Here is a 20005-nt window from a genome sequence, read left to right on the forward strand (position 1 = left end):
TCTAAGTTCTTGGCATTTTCCGGATTGACTGACCTTCATGTCTTGAAGTAATGATGGACTGTCGTTTCTATTTGCTTATTTGAGCTGTTCTTGCCATAATATGGACTTGGTATTTTACCAAATAGGGCTATTTTCTGTACACCACCCGTACCTTGTCACAACACAATTGATTGGCTCAAACGCATTAAGAAGGAAAGAAATTCCACAAATTAACTTTTAACAAGGCACACATGTTAATTGAAATGCATTCCAGGTGACTACCTCAAGAAGCTGGTTGAAGGAATGCCAAGAGTGTGCAAAGCTGTCATCAAGGCAAAGGTTGGCTACTTCGAAGAATCTCAAATATAAAATATATTTTGATTTGTTTAACAATTGTTTGTTTACTACATGATTCCATATGTGTAATTTCATTGTTTTGATGTCTTCACTATTATTCTACAATGTAGAAAATAGTAAAAATCAAGAAAAACCCTTGACTGAGTAGGTGTGGCCAAACTTTTTACAGATACTGCACATAATTTCAAACATACACAAAACTATTTACATGTGCTTTCTTTTGATAAAAACAGACCACTATTATTTTCAAAAGTGTATACCGCTTATAGTTTATAGTCCAAAGAGTATCTCAACCTTGTTTTGATCTAAAGCCATTTTAAATAATTATTTCAGTGCCTGAGCACTAAGATGACTAGTTCTTGTCATTTACGTATGAATTGTAATGGATTGAGCACAGAGTCCTCCTCTTAGAAATGGCTCACTAAATGATGAGGTGAGCTTGATACAAATGAATGCTATCTAGGTGGGCAAAGCAAAGGTCAAATGTCAAACCTAAAAGGTCAAATGACATGAAGACTAATCATTGTGCAATACCCAGTCATGGGTGCCATTTTGTCATGGGGTGGCCCCATACGTGGTTTGGGAGGGGGGGTTTAGAGGACAGGTTAAGGTGCAAAGACAAGGGTAATCTCTGACAGGCCAGCTGTCCTTATGTCCCCTTCAAAGGTCAAAGGTTAATACTTCAGAGGTCCTGCCCCCTCAGGGGTCTGTGCTTCTCTGGCCCTGCCCAGTCACAAAAATACCTGTCTCAGGTCCCCAGGAGAAGTGATGGTGTTACATTGTGGACACAGCTTCTTAGCCCCCTAGAACATAAACACTGCAATTTGAGACTGCTTTGGGCTCAACAAACATCTGTATGAAATTTGTGCACATTACATTGTGTTGTATGAAAAAATCTAATGGGCTGTAACAATCAATCAAACTTTATTATCCCCTGAGGGAAATGTAGGAAGAAAGCAGGGTTAACGTGATAAAAATACAATAGAGTCATGTGTATTATAGCTTTATAGCATTATTTGACAAACATCTTACCAGAGTGCGGAGCCAACACTCCTCACAGTGGGCATGCCAGCACTGGATGGAGGTGAGGGGTGTTGTGTAAGTGTCCTACAGAGAGAGAGAAAGAGAGGTGGGGAGAGAGTTAGAGAGGGGGGGGATGGAGACAGAAGATGTAGAAAATTAAAAACGACCCGTATGGATGACATTATAGGGCCTCATGCAGCAACACACAGTTGTGTGTTAAATGTATCGATTGCATGAAAGAGTGTTGTCACTAGATGGTGCTAAGTGCCTGTATCTGCTGTGTCAGTGCAGCTGGAGAGGATAGGTGAGACAAGGACCTAGGAGACCTATGATACCTAGCTGTGGGACATTCAGCAACAGGCCAGATTTAAACAAATGTTCAAAATGTTTCTATTTGTTTGCTTTGGGGCTCCGTTTTACCCATACTGAAATTAAACTATTCACAACTATGCTTATCGATAGGTTGAATGAAAGGTTCTGTGTGGCTCAACTGGTACGGCATGGCACTTGCAACACCAGGGTTGTGGGTTTGATTCCCATGGGGGACCAGCACAGGAGTATGTGTCCACTCTCTACTGCAAGACACTCTGGATACGAATGTAAAATTCTTAAAGGATACACTTCAGTATTTCTATTGAATTAGCTTGATTCCTGTGCAACGATCTATACTCACTAGCCCGGTACCAGACCTGTTAGAGCTCTTCCCAACTCCATTGCTCATTGTCAAGGTAAACAATGAAAAGGAGTTGGCATGACAGCACAAACAGACTGGGACTCGGGCTATACACTCACCCTACAGATAAGACAGCTGTGTCTGTCTCCTCTGGACAGCTGCTTCTCTAGGTCCCGTATACGACTTCTTAGTGAATCCAACGTCGTCAGCTCAGAGACCCTGAACATATGCACCACACACACACACACACACAGAGGAGGGGAGTGAGGGGGACAGGAGAAGAAGATGCCAGAGAGTTAATCAAAAATCAAAGACAGATTAAATGATTTGTTGGCCAACATGGACATGGAGCATGACATTTAACTGCAGTCACATAGGCAGCATCCACTGTCTCATTCATCATTGGAAGAGGAAGGTGAGCTGAGAGAGTGGAGGGCAAGTAACCCCACACACCACAGGCTCACCACAGGCACACCACAGGCTCACCACAGGCACACCGCAGCCACACCACAGGCTCACTACAGGCTCACCACAGGCACACCACAGGCACACCGCAGCCACATCACAGGCTCACTACAGGCTCACCACAGGCACACCGCAGCCACACCACAGGCTCACCACAGGCACACCGCAGGCTCACCACAGGCACACCGCAGCCACACCACAGGCTCACTACAGGCTCACCACAGGCACACCACAGCCACACCACAGGCTCACCACAGGCACACCACAGGCACACCGCAGCCACACCACAGGCTCACTACAGGCTCACCACAGGCACACCACAGGCTCACCACAGGCTCACTACAGGCTCACCACAGGCACACTACAGGCTCACCACAGGCACACCACAGGCTCACCGCAGCCATGCCACAGGCTCACTACAGGCTCACCACAGGCAAACCGCAGCCACACCACAGGCTCACCACAGGCACACCTCAGCCACACCACAGGCTCACTACAGGCTCACCGCAGCCACACCACAGGCTCACTACAGGCTCACCGCAGCCACACCACAGGCTCACTACAGGCTCACCACAGGCACACCGCATCCACACCACAGGCTCACCGCAGGCTCACCACAGGCACACCGCAGGCTCACCACAGGCACACCACAGGCTCACCACAGGCTCACCACAGGCACACCACAGGCTCACCACAGGCTCACCACAGGCACACCGCAGGCTCACTACAGGCTCACCACAGGCTCACTACAGGCTCACCACAGGCACACCGCAGGCTCACTACAGGCTCACCACAGGCTCACTACAGGCTCACTACAGGCACACCGCAGCCACACCACAGGCTCACCGCAGGCACACCACAGGCTCACCACAGCCACACCACAGGCACACCACAGGCTCACTACAGGCACACCGCAGGCACACCGCAGCCACACCACAGGCTCACCACAGGCTCACCACAGGCACACCACAGGCACACCACAGGCATAAAGAGTCGTCCTGTCTGAGTTGAGCAGGACTTATGCCTAACTCGTTCATTGGTTAACTCTTGAGGTTTCCAGGGTCTCCACCGTGCTAGGAAAATCTGATTTGAGTTTTAATTCAGGATATTGCTGGATATTGCTTGAAGTTCTAAATACATTTAATCTTGATGTTCTGGTGCCGTTACGGCAATTTAAAGTATTGATTGGGGACTTCTTTTTGGAGGATTATAACTGTTTTGCTGGGTGATTTGTGATGTCTTACGTGTGCTTCCCATGATAATATACACATTATACACAAACTATGTTGCATATACAGGACACATATGCAAAAGAGACCTAGGTCACATAATTAAAATGAATATATAGCTGAGCTTTTTTGTAAATATATATATATAGAGTGCATTCAGAAAGTATTCAGACCCCTTGACTTTTTCCACGTTCTGTTAAGTTATAGCCTTATTCTAAAATGGATTAAATAGTTTTATTTTTCTTCATTAATCTACACGTAATACCCCATAATGACAAAGCAAAAACAGGTTTCTATAAATTTGTGCAAATTTATAAAAAATGTAAACTGAAATATCAGATTAACATAAATATTCAGACCCTTTACTCAGTACCTTGTTGAAGCACCTTTGGCAGCGATTACAACCTCAAATCTTCTTGTGTATGACACTACAAGCTTGGCACACCTGTATTTGGGGAGTTTCTTCCATTCTTCTCTGCAGATCTTCTCAAGCTCTTTCAGGTTGGATGGGGAGCGTCGCTGCACAGCCATTTTCAGGTCTCTCCAGAGATGCTCGATCGGGTTCAAGTCTGGACTCTGGCTGGGCCACTCAAGGACACTCAGAGACTTGTCCCGAAGCCACTCCGGCATTGTCTTGGCTGTGTGCTTAGGGTTGTTGTCCTGTTGGAAGGTGAACCTTTGCCCCAGTCTGAGGTCCTGAGCGCTCTGGAGCAGGTTTTCATCAAGGAACTCTGTGTACTTTGTTCCGTTCATCTTTCCCTCGATCCTGACTAGTCTCCCTGCCACCGAAAATCATCCCCACAGCATGATGCTGACACCACCATGCTTCACCATAGGGGTGGTGCCAGGTTTCCTCCAGATGTGATGCTTGGCATTCAAGCCAAAGAGTTCAATCTTGGTTTCATCAGACCAGAAAATCTTGTTTTACATGGCCTGGGAGTCGTTTAGGTGCCTTTTGGCAAACACCAAGCCGGCTGTCATGTGCCTTTTACTGAGGAGTGGCTTCCGTCTGGGAACTCTACCATGAAGGCCTGATTGGTGGAGTGCTGCAGAGATGGTTGTCCATCTGGAAGGCTCTCCCATCTTCACAGAACTCTGGAGCTCCGTCATAGTAACAATCGGGTTCTTGGTCAGCTCCCTGACCAAGGCCCTTCTCCCCCGATTGCTCAGTTTGGCCGGGCAGCCAGCTCTAGGAAGAGTCTTGGTGTTTCCAAACTTCTTCCATTTAAGAATGATGGAGCCCCCTGTGTTCTTGGGGACCTTCTATGCTGCAGACATTTTTTGGTACCCTTCCCCAGATCTGTGCCTCGACACAATCCTGTCTCGAAGCTCTACAGACAATTCCTTCGACCTCATGGCTTGGTTTTTGCTCTGACATGCACTGTCAACCGTAGGACCTTATATGGACAGGTTTGTGCCTTTCCAAATCATGTCCAATCAAATGAATTTACCACAGGTGGACTCCAATCAAGTTGTAGAAACATTTCAAGGTTGATCAACGGTAACAGGATGGACCTGAACTGTAACAAAATGTGGAAAATGGTTAAGGGGTCTCAATATTTACCGAAAGCACTGTATATATATACTACCATTCAAAAGTTTGGGGTCACTTAGAAATGTCCTCGTTTTTGAAAGAAAAGTTAATTTTTTTGTCGATTAAAATAACATAAAATTGATCAGAAATACAATGTAGACATTGTTAATGTTGTAAATGACTATTGTAGGTGGAGACAGCAGATTTTTTATGGAATATTTACATAGGTGTACCAGAGGCCCATTGTTAGCAACCATCACTCCTGTGTTCCAATGGCATGTTGTGTTAGCTAATCCAAGTTTATCATTTTAAAAGGCTAATTGATCATTAGAAAACCCTTTTGCCATTATGTTAGCACAGCTGAAATCTGTTGTACTGGTTAAAGAAGCAATAAAACAGACGGGCGGCTCTGGCGGCTCAGGACAGACGGGCGGCTCCGGCGGCTCAGGACAGACGGGAGGCTCCGGCGGCTCAGGACAGACGGGAGGCTCCGGCGGCTCAGGACAGACGGGAGGCTCCGGCGGCTCAGGACAGACGGGAGGCTCCGGCGGCTCAGGACAGACGGGAGGCTCCGGCGGCTCAGGACAGACGGGAGGCTCCGGCGGCTCAGGACAGACGGGAGGCTCCGGCGGCTCAGGACAGACGGGAGGCTCCGGCGGCTCAGGACAGACGGGAGGCTCCGGCGGCTCAGGACAGACGGGAGACTCCGGCGGCTCAGGACAGACGGGAGACTCTGGCGGCGCTGGGCAGGAGGAAGGCTCTGGTAGCGCTGGACAGGCAGGAGCACCTGTAGGCAGAAGACAAAGAGACAGCCTGGTGTGGGGGGCTGCCACCGGAGGGCTGGTGCGTGGAGGTGGCACTGGATAGACCGGACCGTGCAGGCGCACTGGAGCTCTTGAGCACCGAGCCTGCCCAACCTTACCTGGTTGAATGCTCCCGGTAGCTAGGCCAGTGTGGCGAGGTGGAATAGCCCGCACTGGGCTGTCCTGGAGAACCGGGGACACCATGCGTAAGGCTGGTGCCATGTACGCCGGCACAAGGAGACGCCCTGGAGACCAGATGTGTAGAGCCGGCTTCATGGCACCTGGCTCGATGCCCACTCTAGCCCGGCCGATACGAGGAGCTGGAATGTACCGCACCGGGCTATGCACACGCACTGGGGAAACTGTGCGCTCCACCGCATAACACGGTACCTGCCCGGTCCCTCTCGCTCTCCGGTAAGCACGTGAAGTTGGCGCAGGTCTCCTACCTGGCTTCGCCACACTCCCCATGTGCCAACCCCCAATAAATGTTTGGAGCTGCCTCTCGGGCTTCCAGCCGCTCTGCCGTGCTAGCTCCTCATAATGCTGCCTCTCTGATTTCGCTGCCTCCAGCTCTGCTTTGGGGCGGCGATACTCCCCTGGCTGTTCCCATCCTTTGCCGTCCAAAATCTCATCCCAAGTCCATTTCTCTAAGTATCGCTGCCTCTGCTGCCTGTTACCACCCTACTTGGTCCTTGGTTGGTGGGTGTTTCTGTAACGGCAGATCTCCTTTTCGTCTGAAGAGGAGTAAAGATCGGACCAAGATGCAGCGTGGTAAGTGTCCATAATGTTTTTAATACAGACAAATGAACACTCGTACAAAAACAATAAACAATAACGTGAAATCTACAACAACCGAAACAGTACCGTGTGGCGACAAACACACACACGGAAACAAACACCCACAAACCAACAGTGAAACCCAGGCTACCTAAGTATGATTCTCAATCAGAGACAACTAACGACACCTGCCTCTGATTGAGAACCACACTATGCCGAAACAGAAACCAAACATAGAAAAACAAACAGACTTCCCACCCCAACTCACACCCTGACCACACTAAATAAAGACAAAACAAAGGGAATAAAGGTCAGAACGTGACAGCTTCATTAAATAGTACCCTCAAAACTCTGGGATGCTGGCCTTCTAGGCAGAGTTGCAAGAAAAAGCTATTTTTTCTACAGCTGATGTATTCGGTGCATGTGACAAAAAAAATTGATCTTATTTTATTTTGTTGTTTTTAGTCCTACCCTTCAGCTCCACTCAAACCCTCCCATCAATCTCTTAACACCATTCATTTGTACATATATTTTTTAACTGTGCTGTTTCACAAAAGTTCTGAACCTTTCCATTCTCATAGTTTCTACAGATTGTAAATTAAAGATACAACATTTTCTTAAAGTATTATTATTTTATTGATTGACTATGACATTTCAAATCACCCAGCAGTGCATTTTGCAATTCTTCAGCCATTGCTGGACCTGCGACCAAAAAAAGCTACATATGGACAGTCCCCAAACAAATTCTCTAATGATTCTGTCTCTTTGCAGCAAAATCTGCAGAGCAGGATGGTTGTATCCCCCATAATATATAACATTCTACTGGTTGCAAGAATTTTGTATAATCATTTTAATTGAAAACATCTACGTTTTGAATCTGGCGTTGTTTTACATATCAGTACATAAACCATGTGCCATGGAATCAGTGCCAGGTGCCATGGAATCAGTGCCAGGTGCCATGGAATCAGTGCCAGGTGCCATGGAATCAGTGCCTGGTGCCATGGAATCGGTGCCTGGTGCCATGGAATCGGTGCCTGGTGCCATGGAATCGGTGCCTGGTGCCATGGAATCAGTGCCTGGTGCCATGGAATCAGTGCCTGGTGCCATGGAATCGGTGCCTGGTGCCATGGAATCGGTGCCTGGTGCCATGGAATCAGTGCCTGGTGCCATGGAATCAGTGCCTGGTGCCATGGAATCAGTGCCAGGTGCCATGGAATTAGTGCCAGGTGCCATGGAATCTGTGCCAGGTGCCATGGAATCAGTGCCAGGTGCCATGGAATTAGTTGAGAAATCTCTTCCCAACTTTTTTGCAATCTATATGGCACAGATGTAAATGTGTTGGTCCTTACATGAAACCGGGATACTTTTTTATTCATCACAAATTTCTTTAAACAATTTTGGTCTTTAATGCAGGGCCGACATACAAGTTCCTTACTTTTTCCCCCTTCCACTTGCATCTTCCATTTTTGCAGTAATGCTGTTGGTTGTAATTTTGGGTAGAGCAGACATTTCCATATATTTTTGTTAGCTGAATGTGTGATGTAACTCCACCAGTCATATTTATGATATCATTTACAAAGATTATACTTTTTTTTTTTTCCCCCAAATACATATTTTTTTTATCAATTAGTATATTTGACTTTAACCATAATATTTGTTGTATTATTTGTTCTGTCTTTTCTGTTGGATTAAAATTGAAACTGCAACCAACTTTCTATGGCATGTGTTAAAAATAAATAAATATTTTGGAGATGATTTCATTTTCAAATCACCAAAAGTGAGAGGTAGTAATCTGAATAAAGGGAAAAAGACCATTCTTGAATATGGTGTGAGACATTCTTATTAATCTGCTAGATAATTAGTTTGGATTTAAGTATAACTTTTGTATGACTGAAGCCTTTAGTAAGAGGTTTAATGCTTTAATATTAAATCATTTCTGCCCTCCGAATTCATCTTCATTATATGAATAGGCCCATTAAATTTTGTCTGGCTTGCCGTTCCAAATAAAATTGAATAATTGTTGCTCATAGAATTTTAAAAAACAGGTTGCTAGGTGTAGGCATGGCCGTAAGCAAATAGGTAAACTGGGATATGACTAAAGAGTTAATCAGGGCGATTTTTTTCACAAATAGACAGGCATTTTCCTTTCAATGTTAGAAAGATCTTCTCTATTTTTGCAAACTTTCTATTCACATTTACAGTAGTGAGATCCTTTCTTTCTTCCGGGATATGAATACTGAATACTGAGTATGTCCACATCATCGTCAGAACATTTCATTGGTAAACTACACGGTTATGTAAAATATGTATTTTTTTTATGATCCAATACGTAATATAGTAAGTAGTACACTTCATTTGGTTGTAATCCAGAAGTTAGAAAAAGGATCTAGATCCTCCATGAGGCTGTGGAGGGATCCAAATAGTGGATTTAAAGAAAACATGAATCATCAGCGTCCAATGACACCTTTGTTTTTAATCCCTGGATTTCTAGCCCCTTGATATTAATGTTGGATCTAATTGTAACAGCTAACATTTAGATGGCAATAATAAATAGATATGCCGATAGTGGACAACCTTGTTTTACTCCTCTTGACAGTTTAATACTTTCTGAGATGTATTCATTATTTAGTATTTTACACCCAGGGTTACTATACTTAACTTTAACCCATTGATTCTCCAAAATTGAAATATTCGAGGCATTATATATAAATTCCAGTCATACGTTATCAAAAACGTTTTCAAAGTCAGTTATGAGTACCAGGCCTGGTTTCAAGAGTTTTCCATTGTTTCCAGTACTTGTCTTACAGTATATTATATCCAATGTATCCAATGTCCATGTAAAAAAAAACTGTTTGATTAAGAGGAATAATATGCAAAAACACATTTTTAATTATATTTTTGGAAAGGTTTACAGTATCATGAAGTCAATGGTAATGTAGAACATTTTAACAGCTGACACTTGACATTTAATTCAGAACTTACATATCAATGTCACTATGTTTACAGGTCCTGTGTAGGGAGGCTATGCTGTTATCCAGTTTGTTGCTCTCTCCGTTGCTAGTTGATGGACTTCCTGTAGCAAAAGAGGACTATAATTTTAGATCAGGACATCCACTCTTAAAATCCAATTAATGAAGTATGGCGGCAGGTAGCCTAGCGGTTGGAGCATTGGACAAATAACCAAAAGGTTGATGGTTTGAATCCCCGAGCTGACAAGGACGTCGTAGGGCACTCAGTCTGGCTTTCAACTTACTCTTCAAAGTTGTAATCGTAGAATGCACAAGGTGTCATTTCAAAATGTGGGTAGTGTATCATCAGAGAACTATGTATAACTTGTCAGAAATGTCCAGATCAAATAGTCGAAGTCAGTTTATGTTTCTTTAGCTAAGTTCGTTAGCCTTAGATTTTGTTGTAATGTTTGAGTCACTCAAATATGACATGAATAAACATTAGACATGGCAAAATGTATAGATTTGCAAGAAAATGTGCTTCAAAATTGCAAAATTGTATCTGCACCCCATGACAAAAATGCATAGAATTGCAGGAAATAAGCTTTAAATCTGCAAAACAGTCTGTCGCCAACAAGAGAGGTGTGAACCATTTTTGTCATGAACAGTGCTTGTGACTATAGAAATAGACGTGGGGGCGCGGGATGTTCCCCAATGCCTTGAGGGAAAAAGTTTGGGAACCCCTGTTGTAGGGTGTCTCAAGGTGTCACAGGGAGAGTTGGGATATGCAAAAAAAAAACACATTTCCAATTCACACCTGAGTATTAATACACACATGTACATGAGATTGGACAAATATAAGCACTCCAAAAAAATATATTATAGGTACTAAATATTAATTAATTAAAACTCAGTAGCTGTTCTCACCCTCATTTGTCCATTTGGAATGTTCCAGAGTTACTCTGTTGGACAGTGTACCACCACTGAGAAACAAAACCAATGACACAGTTAATGCAGACATTGCTAACCACACAGGCATGACGATTTGTTGTGTAGTGATGGAACACAGAAACAGGCCATGGGACTACAGGGTGTGGTGCGTACTTTAAAACCGCCCCCCTCAGTGCTTCCCTCTCCTCCACCACCCCAGGATCCTTCCCTGAACAGGGGATGTCTGCCTCCATACATCTGGATCACCATGTTAAGGAAACATAAGGACTGCATGCAACCATGTACAATTATATAGTACTGCCATATTGGTGGATCCTTACAATGATGTGGAAAACATAGGATTCATGATTAGATCTTATAAAATCTGATATGTTTTAAAGGATACTGTACTCTTCCATACTGCAGAGTGTCATCTCCATCCACGTCCAGGTCAGCGGCACGGTCACCACGGCTTTCCTTAGACGTGCTGCTGCTCACAAACACCGACCCTGAGGACGTCATAACACTCTGTGACTTATATTCATTCAATATATCTTCACTTTCAATATACCTTCACTCTCCCCATATCTTCACTTTCAATATACCTTCACTCTCCCCATATCTTCACTCTCCCCATACCTTCACTCTCCCCATACCTTCACTCTCCCCATACCTTCACTCTCCCCATACCTTCACTCTCCCTATACCTTCACTCTCCCTATACCTTCACTCTCCCTATACCTTCACTCTCCCTATACCTTCACTCTCCCTATACCTTCACTCTCCCAATATCTTCATTCTCACCTAGAACATTCTCACATAGTGGGCAGTGTTAACTGACTATCGAGTGTTAAGGGCAGATGTTTAAGGCCTTTGAGAGGTGAGACTTTTTTTTGCTAATCTGAGGCCATTGAAAGGTGACACTTCCAAATGTGTGGAGTGATTCGTGTCACCTATGCTGTCAAGCCAACTCATTGTCACTCATTGTCAATGTTTGGCTTGACATGTACAATATGTCTCCTTTTCAAAGGTTGAAAAATTCCCTTAACTTTCTCCAAATTCCCAGATTTTCCAGACATCCTGGTTGGAAGAGAATAAGATTTCTGGAATACCTGAGCATTTTGGGAAAGTTACAAGAAATGTATAACCCTATCAGCAACCCATATAATCAAGGTAGAGCTTTGCTGTTGGTAAGAGAAAGCAAAACAGCCTTATAGGTAGGCTAATAGAGTATACTGTGTTAAGTTCAAGGCCTTTGTAACTGCCACTCAGTCACATTATCCACCCCACTGCACCAGATCCAAGACCCAGTCAGAGGGTCTGGTACGGGGGATGTGTTTTACCTTCACACCCTCCCAGTATGGATGTCATCCGTATTCTCCTCCGCTCACCCCACTCCTCCCCCCCCAGGTCCAACAAAATGTCCTGAAAACACACACAGACACAGGCAGGATGAAGCCATACAGCCACGTGCACACACACACTTTTCTATGTAAATACATATCTTATAGCCCTTGGTTGTTAATGTATCTCCGAGGCGTAACCTGAGGTACAGTAACCTGATGTACGGTATCCTGAGGTACGGTAACCTAAGGTACGGTAACCTAAGGTACTGTAACCTGAGGTACGGTATCCTGAGGTACGGTATCCTGAGGTACGGTAACCTAAGGTACGGTAACCTGAGGTACGGTATCCTGAGGCACGGTAACCTGAGGTACGGTAACCTGAGGTACGGTAACCTGAGGTACGGTAACCTGAGGTACGGTAACCTGAGGTACGGTAACCTGTAAAAGCAGGCCCTCTCCACATGAACACACTGAGCCTAATGGGCAGAAAACAATACCAGGAGTTTAATCACAGGTGGCCACAACATGCTGTTAACCTCTGATTATTTCAGTAGCCCTGTTTCCAGACCAATCCACCTGCTCTATCCATCATCACTCTCTCTAAGACATCCAGTACAGTATACAGTATGAGGAATAGCTAGGCTTGCTGTCGTCTACAGTACAATACAACGGCAGTTTCTATTTAGGAACATACCTGGCCCACGTAAGGACTGCTCCTCTTCAGCTTGCCGATCCTGACTGAAAGAGAACCCACACAAAGAGACAGACAGGGAGCAGAGAGGGTTAGCTAGAATATATCTGTAGAGCTATGTAATAGCTAGGTAATAGCAACACATGGTACTGTAGTGTAGACACAGCCATGCAGTAAGACCCAAAGGAAGGAGTTAAAGTTGAAGGATGTTGCTTCTGCTTTGTGACAATGGGGGTAAATGTGACAGAGTTGTTAGCTACTGTGTATAAAAACAGACCGGAATACACACGAATGCATACACAAGCACACACACACACAAGCCCGCACACACACACACACACAATAACAAACGTAACACAGAAGAACACCAACTGTGAACTTTTCATCTTGTTCCTGACTGCATCCTGCCTGTGTTGTTCCTGACTGCATCCTGCCTGTGTTGTTCCTGACTGCATCCTGCCTGTGTTGTTCCTGACTGCATACTGCCTGTGTTGTTCCTGACTGCATCCTGCCTGTGTTGTTCCTGACTGCATCCTGCCTGCGTTGTTCCTGACTGCATAATGCCTGCGTTGTTCCTGACTGCATCCTGCCTGCGTTGTTCCTGACTGCATCCTGCCTGCGTTGTTCCTGACTGCATCCTGCCTGCGTTGTTCCTGACTGCATCCTGCCTGCGTTGTTCCTGACTGCATCCTGCCTGCGTTGTTCCTGACTGCATCCTGCCTGCGTTGTTCTTGACTGCATCCTGCCTGCGTTGTATCTGACTGCAACCTGCCTGCGTTGTTCCTGACTGCAACCTGCCTGCGTTGTTCCTGACTGCAACCTGCCTGTGTTGTTCCTGACTGCATCCTGCCTGTGTTGTTCCTGACTGCATCCTGCCTGTGTTGTTCCTGACTGCATCCTGCCTGTGTTGTTCCTGACTGCATCCTGCCTGTGTTGTTCCTGACTGCATCCTGCCTGTGTTGTTGTTCCTGACTGCATCCTGCCTGTGTTGTTGTTCCTGACTGCATAATGCCTGTGTTGTTGTTCCTGACTGCATAATGCCTGTGTTGTTCCTGACTGCATACTGCCTGTGTTGTTCCTGACTGCATCCTGCCTGTGTTGTTCCTGACTGCATCCTGCCTGTGTTGTTCCTGACTGCATCCTGCCTGTGTTGTTCCTGACTGCATCCTGCCTGTGTTGTTCCTGACTGCATCCTGCCTGTGTTGTTCCTGACTGCATCCTGCCTGTGTTGTTCCTGACTGCATCCTGCCTGTGTTGTTCCTGACTGCAACCTGCCTGTGTTGTTCCTGACTGCAACCTGCCTGTGTTGTTCCTGACTGCATCCTGCCTGTGTTGTTCCTGACTGCATCCTGCCTGTGTTGTTCCTGACTGCATCCTGCCTGTGTTGTTCCTGACTGCATCCTGCCTGTGTTGTTCCTGACTGCATCCTGCCTGTGTTGTTCCTGACTGCATCCTGCCTGTGTTGTTCCTGACTGCATCCTGCCTGTGTTGTTCCTGACTGCATCCTGCCTGTGTTGTTCCTGACTGCATCCTGCCTGTGTTGTTCCTGACTGCATCCTGCCTGTGTTGTTCCTGACTGCATCCTGCCTGTGTTGTTCCTGACTGCATCCTGCCTGTGTTGTTCCTGACTGCATCCTGCCTGTGTTGTTCCTGACTGCATCCTGCCTGTGTTGTTCCTGACTGCATCCTGCCTGTGTTGTTCCTGACTGCATCCTGCCTGTGTTGTTCCTGACTGCATCCTGCCTGTGTTGTTCCTGACTGCATCCTGCCTGTGTTGTTCCTGACTGCAACCTGCCTGTGTTGTTCCTGACTGCAACCTGCCTGTGTTGTTCCTGACTGCAACCTGCCTGTGTTGTTCCTGACTGCAACCTGCCTGTGTTGTTCCTGACTGCATCCTGCCTGTGTTGTTCCTGACTGCATCCTGCCTGTGTTGTTCCTGACTGCATCCTGCCTGTGTTGTTCCTGACTGCATCCTGCCTGTGTTGTTCCTGACTGCATCCTGCCTGTGTTGTTCCTGACTGCATCCTGCCTGTGTTGTTCCTGACTGCATCCTGCCTGTGTTGTTCCTGACTGCATCCTGCCTGTGTTGTTCCTGACTGCATCCTGCCTGTGTTGTTCCTGACTGCATCCTGCCTGTGTTGTTCCTGACTGCATCCTGCCTGTGTTGTTCCTGACTGCATCCTGCCTGTGTTGTTCCTGACTGCATCCTGCCTGTGTTGTTCCTGACTGCATCCTGCCTGTGTTGTTCCTGACTGCATCCTGCCTGTGTTGTTCCTGACTGCATCCTGCCTGTGTTGTTCCTGACTGCATCCTGCCTGTGTTGTTCCTGACTGCAACCTGCCTGTGTTGTTCCTGACTGCAACCTGCCTGTGTTGTTCCTGACTGCAACCTGCCTGTGTTGTTCCTGACTGCAACCTGCCTGTGTTGTTCCTGACTGCATCCTGCCTGTGTTGTTCCTGACTGCATCCTGCCTGTGTTGTTCCTGACTGCATCCTGCCTGTGTTGTTCCTGACTGCATAATACCTGTGTTGTTCCTGACTGCATAATACCTGTGTTGTTCCTGACTGCATAATACCTGTGTTGTTCCTGACTGCATCCTGCCTGTGTTGTTCCTGACTGCATCCTGCCTGTGTTGTTCCTGACTGCATCCTGCCTGTGTTGTTCCTGACTGCATAATACCTGTGTTGTTCCTGACTGCATAATACCTGTGTTGTTCCTGACTGCATAATACCTGTGTTGTTCCTGACTGCATCCTGCCTGTGTTGTTCCTGACTGCATCCTGCCTGTGTTGTTCCTGACTGCATACAGAGGAGAGCGTAGTTTCCTCAACAAAAACAACACACACTGGAGAGATAGAGGAAGAGGAATGGTATGTTTCTCTACTGGCTACTGGACAAAGCACTGATACAAGAGTAGCTACTAGGTTATACACGATGTGCAAAGGTAAGATACATAGGTAAGATACACAGGAAAGATACACAGGTAAGATACACAGGTAAGATACACAGGTAATATACGAAGGTAAGATACATACACACACGCTGTGCACAGGTAAGATACACAGGAAAGATACACAGGAAAGATACACGCTGTGCACAGGTAAGATACAGAGGTAAGATACACAGGTAAGATACACAGGTAAGATACACAGGAAAGATACACGCTGTGCACAGGTAAGATACAGAGGTAAGATACAGAGGTAAGATACAGAGGTAAGATACGGCGAACTATCAGCAGACTACAACCTACAAGGTATGAAATAATTTTATCTTGTGTCAAATTCATTGATGGTTTTATGGTAGAACATCCTCCTAAATCTGTTCCCTGAAATATATAACGTATAAACTAAATAGTCAGTGAGTGTAGTCTGTGATAATGGGTGGAAAAGTACTCAATATAAGTATTGGGGTGTACAAGGTCGCCCATATAGTGTCTTGTGTCTCTTACCAATTCTTTTGCAGTCTGGGGTTAGATGACTTCTGTTGTGGGGACTTAAAGGAGCGGGTTTGGCGTAGCACCAATCATCGACTGTTAACATATCAAGAGGTTAAAGGTCAAGGGTTAGTAGATCCTCTGCTCATGTGGGTGCTAGGTCAAAAGGTACCGTGCTCTCAGTGACAGGAGTCACAGGGGTCACAGTCAGGCTAGTTTATCATTTTGAATGATCTTCAATGCAGTTGAGGGAGGATAGAAGCTCCCATTTTCATTCCTTCCTTGAAAATGTCCTCCATAATATATCGTAGCTGTAGATAGGCTATTGAATATAATTTTACAGTCAATTACTCCAATGCAAAAGCAATAACCCAACTAACCCACCCATCTGAACAAACAACAGATCTGTCTTTGAAATCGTATGTATTTCTGAACACATACCATTCAGTCTTGCATGTCTGTTTGTCCTCACACGCAGAAACGTCTGTGGAAAAAGGAGAGTTGAAGAACCTTCAAAGAAGTGTGTGTGTGTGTGTGTGTCTTTGTAGTGAAGAACCTACCTGGTATCTGTCTGTGTGGGGCTCTTCAGGAGGGCAGGAGAGAGAGGTGGGGGACCCACCCTCACATTTAATGTGCAGAGATAGTGAGAGGGTCTGTGGACAGAGGACAGGGACAGAGTCAAAGAAAGATGTGTGTGTGTGTGTTTGTGTGTGTGTGTGTTCTTATTTACCTTAGTAGCTCCTAATGGATGGTTCCTCTGCACTGAATTAGTACTGTTGAAAGAGGAAACACTTAAAGGGGGTCAGGAAACTAATACTACAATATTCACACTGTTTATTGTTGTTTAGTGTTGTGTGTTGTTATTTGTTGTTTATTATTGTTTGTTTTTATTGTTGTGTGTGTGTGTGTGTGTGTGATTTGTAACGGTGTCAGTCTGCTATTCCCCTGCTCAGATCTGTTCTAAACGCCTACCTGATTTGTAACTGTGCCAGTCTGCCCATCTCCTGCTCCATGTGCTCCTGTAGCTCACCTGGTGGTAACACAGCATGGCACACTGGACACACTGGGGGCAGGGAGTCATACAGGACATTACCCTTACCTACTGACACAGAGAGGAGCAGGGAGTCATACAGGACATTACCCTTACCTACTGACACAGAGAGGGGCAGGGAGTCACACAGGACATTACCCTTACCTACTGACACAGAGAGGGGCAGGGAGTCACACAGGACATTACCCTTACCTACTGACACAGAGAGGGGCAGGGAGTCACACAGGACATTACCCTTACCTACTGACACAGAGAGGGGCAGGGAGTCATACAGGACATTACCCTTATCTACTGACACAGAGAGGAGCAGGGAGTCATACAGGACATTACCCTTACCTACTGACACAGAGAGGAGCAGGGAGTCACACAGGACATTACCCTTACCTACTGACACAGAGAGGGGCTGGGAGTCATACAGGACATTACCCTTACCTACTGACACAGAGGGGCTGGGGGTCATACAGGATATTACCCTTACCTACTGACACAGAGAGGGGCTGGGAGTCATACAGGATATTACCCTTACCTACTGACACAGAGAGGGGCTGGGAGTCATACAGGACATTACCCTTACCTACTGACACAGAGAGGGCTGGGAGTCATACAGGACATTACCCTTACCTACTGACACAGAGAGGGGCTGGGAGTCATACAGGACATTACCCTTACCTACTGACACAGAGAGGGGCTGGGAGTCATACAGGACATTACCCTTACCTACTGACACAGAGAGGGGCTGGGAGTCATACAGGACATTACCCTTACCTACTGACACAGAGGGGCTGGGGGTCATACAGGATATTACCCTTACCTACTGACACAGAGAGGGGCTGGGAGTCATACAGGATATTACCCTTACCTACTGACACAGAGAGGGGCTGGGAGTCATACAGGACATTACCCTTACCTACTGACACAGAGAGGGGCTGGGAGTCATACAGGACATTACCCTTACCTACTGACACAGAGAGGGGCTGGGAGTCATACAGGACATTACCCTTACCTACTGACACAGAGAGGGGCAGGGAGTCACACAGGACATTACCCTTACCTACTGACACAGAGAGGGGCTGGGAGTCATACAGGACATTACCCTTACCTACTGACACAGAGAGGGGCTGGGAGTCATACAGGACATTACCCTTACCTACTGACACAGAGAGGGCCAGGGAGTCATGCAGGACATTACCCTTACCTACTGACACAGAGAGGAGCAGGGAGTCATACATGACATTACCCTTACCTACTGACACAGAGAGGGGCTGGGAGTCATACAGGACATTACCCTTATCTACTGACACAGAGAGGGGCAGGGAGTCATACAGGACATTACCCTTATCTACTGACACAGAGAGGGGCTGGGAGTCATACACCTACTGACACAGAGAGGGGCAGGGAGTCACACAGGACATTACCTTTACCTACTGACACAGAGAGGGGCTGGGAGTCATACAGGACATTACCCTTATTTACATTTAAGTCATTTAGCAGACTACTGACACAGAGAGGGACAGGGAGTCATACAGGACATTACCCTTACCTACTGACACAGAGAGGGGCTGGGAGTCATACAGGACATTACCCTTACCTACTGACACAGAGGGGCAGGGAGTCATACAGGACATTACCCTTACCCACTGACACAGAGAGGGGCTGGGAGTCATACAGGACATTACCCTTACCTACTGACACAGAGAGGGGCTGGGAGTCATACAGGACATTACCCTTACCTACTGACACAGAGAGGGGCTGGGAGTCATACAGGACATTACCCTTACCTACTGACACCGAGAGGGGCTGGGAGTCATACAGGACATTACCCTTACCTACTGACACCGAGAGGGGCAGGGAGTCATACAGGACATTACCCTTACCTACTGACACAGAGAGGGGCTGGGAGTCACACAGGACATTACCCTTACCTACTGACACAGAGAGGGGCTGGGAGTCATACAGGACATTACCCTTACCTACTGACACAGAGAGGGGCTGGGAGTCACACAGGACATTACCCTTACCTACTGACACAGAGAGGGGCTGGGAGTCACACAGGACATTACCCTTACCTACTGACACAGAGAGGGGCAGGGAGTCATACAGGACATTACCCTTACCTACTGACACAGAGAGGGGCAGGGAGTCATACAGGACATTACCCTTACCTACTGACACAGAGAGGGGCAGGGAGTCACACAGGACATTACCCTTACCTACTGACACAGAGAGGGGCTGGGAGTCACACAGGACGTTACCCTTACCTACTGACACAGAGAGGGGCTGGGAGTCACACAGGACATTACCCTTACCTACTGACACAGAGAGGGGCTGGGAGTCACACAGGACATTACCCTTACCTACTGACACAGAGAGGGGCTGGGAGTCACACAGGACATTACCCTTACCTACTGACACAGAGAGGGGCTGGGAGTCATACAGGACATTACCCTTACCTACTGACACAGAGAGGGGCAGGGAGTCACACAGGACATTACCCTTACCTACTGACACAGAGAGGGGCAGGGAGTCACACAGGACATTACCCTTACCTACTGACACAGAGAGGGGCTGGGAGTCATACAGACATTACCCTTACCTACTGACACAGAGAGGGCTGGGAGTCATACAGGACATTACCCTTACCTACTGACACAGAGAGGGGCAGGGAGTCATACAGGACATTACCCTTACCTACTGACACAGAGAGGGGCTGGGAGTCATACAGGACATTACCCTTACCTACTGACACAGAGAGGGGCAGGGAGTCACA

General features: G+C 46.5%; 1 protein-coding gene across 1 annotated transcript in view; it reads right to left on the bottom strand.

The window, feature by feature from the left end:
* Positions 1–476: 476 nt before the first annotated feature.
* The window catches only part of LOC115109758 (E3 ubiquitin-protein ligase RNF220-like), a 51237-nt gene continuing 31708 nt past the window's right edge, over positions 477–20005 (bottom strand). Inside the window, exons 3-16 of the mRNA XM_065009578.1 lie at positions 17160–17250; positions 16918–16960; positions 16748–16840; positions 16629–16671; positions 16203–16283; positions 12759–12802; positions 12062–12143; positions 11125–11227; positions 10893–10976; positions 10716–10771; positions 9823–9913; positions 2152–2251; positions 1369–1443; positions 477–1139 (exon numbers count right to left, since the gene is read on the bottom strand). Coding sequence (XP_064865650.1) covers positions 1068–1139; positions 1369–1443; positions 2152–2251; positions 9823–9913; positions 10716–10771; positions 10893–10976; positions 11125–11227; positions 12062–12143; positions 12759–12802; positions 16203–16283; positions 16629–16671; positions 16748–16840; positions 16918–16960; positions 17160–17250 — 1058 coding nt within the window. The 3' untranslated portion in view covers positions 477–1067. The remainder of the gene's footprint in view (positions 1140–1368; positions 1444–2151; positions 2252–9822; positions 9914–10715; positions 10772–10892; positions 10977–11124; positions 11228–12061; positions 12144–12758; positions 12803–16202; positions 16284–16628; positions 16672–16747; positions 16841–16917; positions 16961–17159; positions 17251–20005) is intronic.

This window comes from Oncorhynchus nerka, linkage group LG25, assembly GCF_034236695.1.
Source record: "Oncorhynchus nerka isolate Pitt River linkage group LG25, Oner_Uvic_2.0, whole genome shotgun sequence".
NCBI lineage: Eukaryota > Metazoa > Chordata > Actinopteri > Salmoniformes > Salmonidae > Oncorhynchus > Oncorhynchus nerka.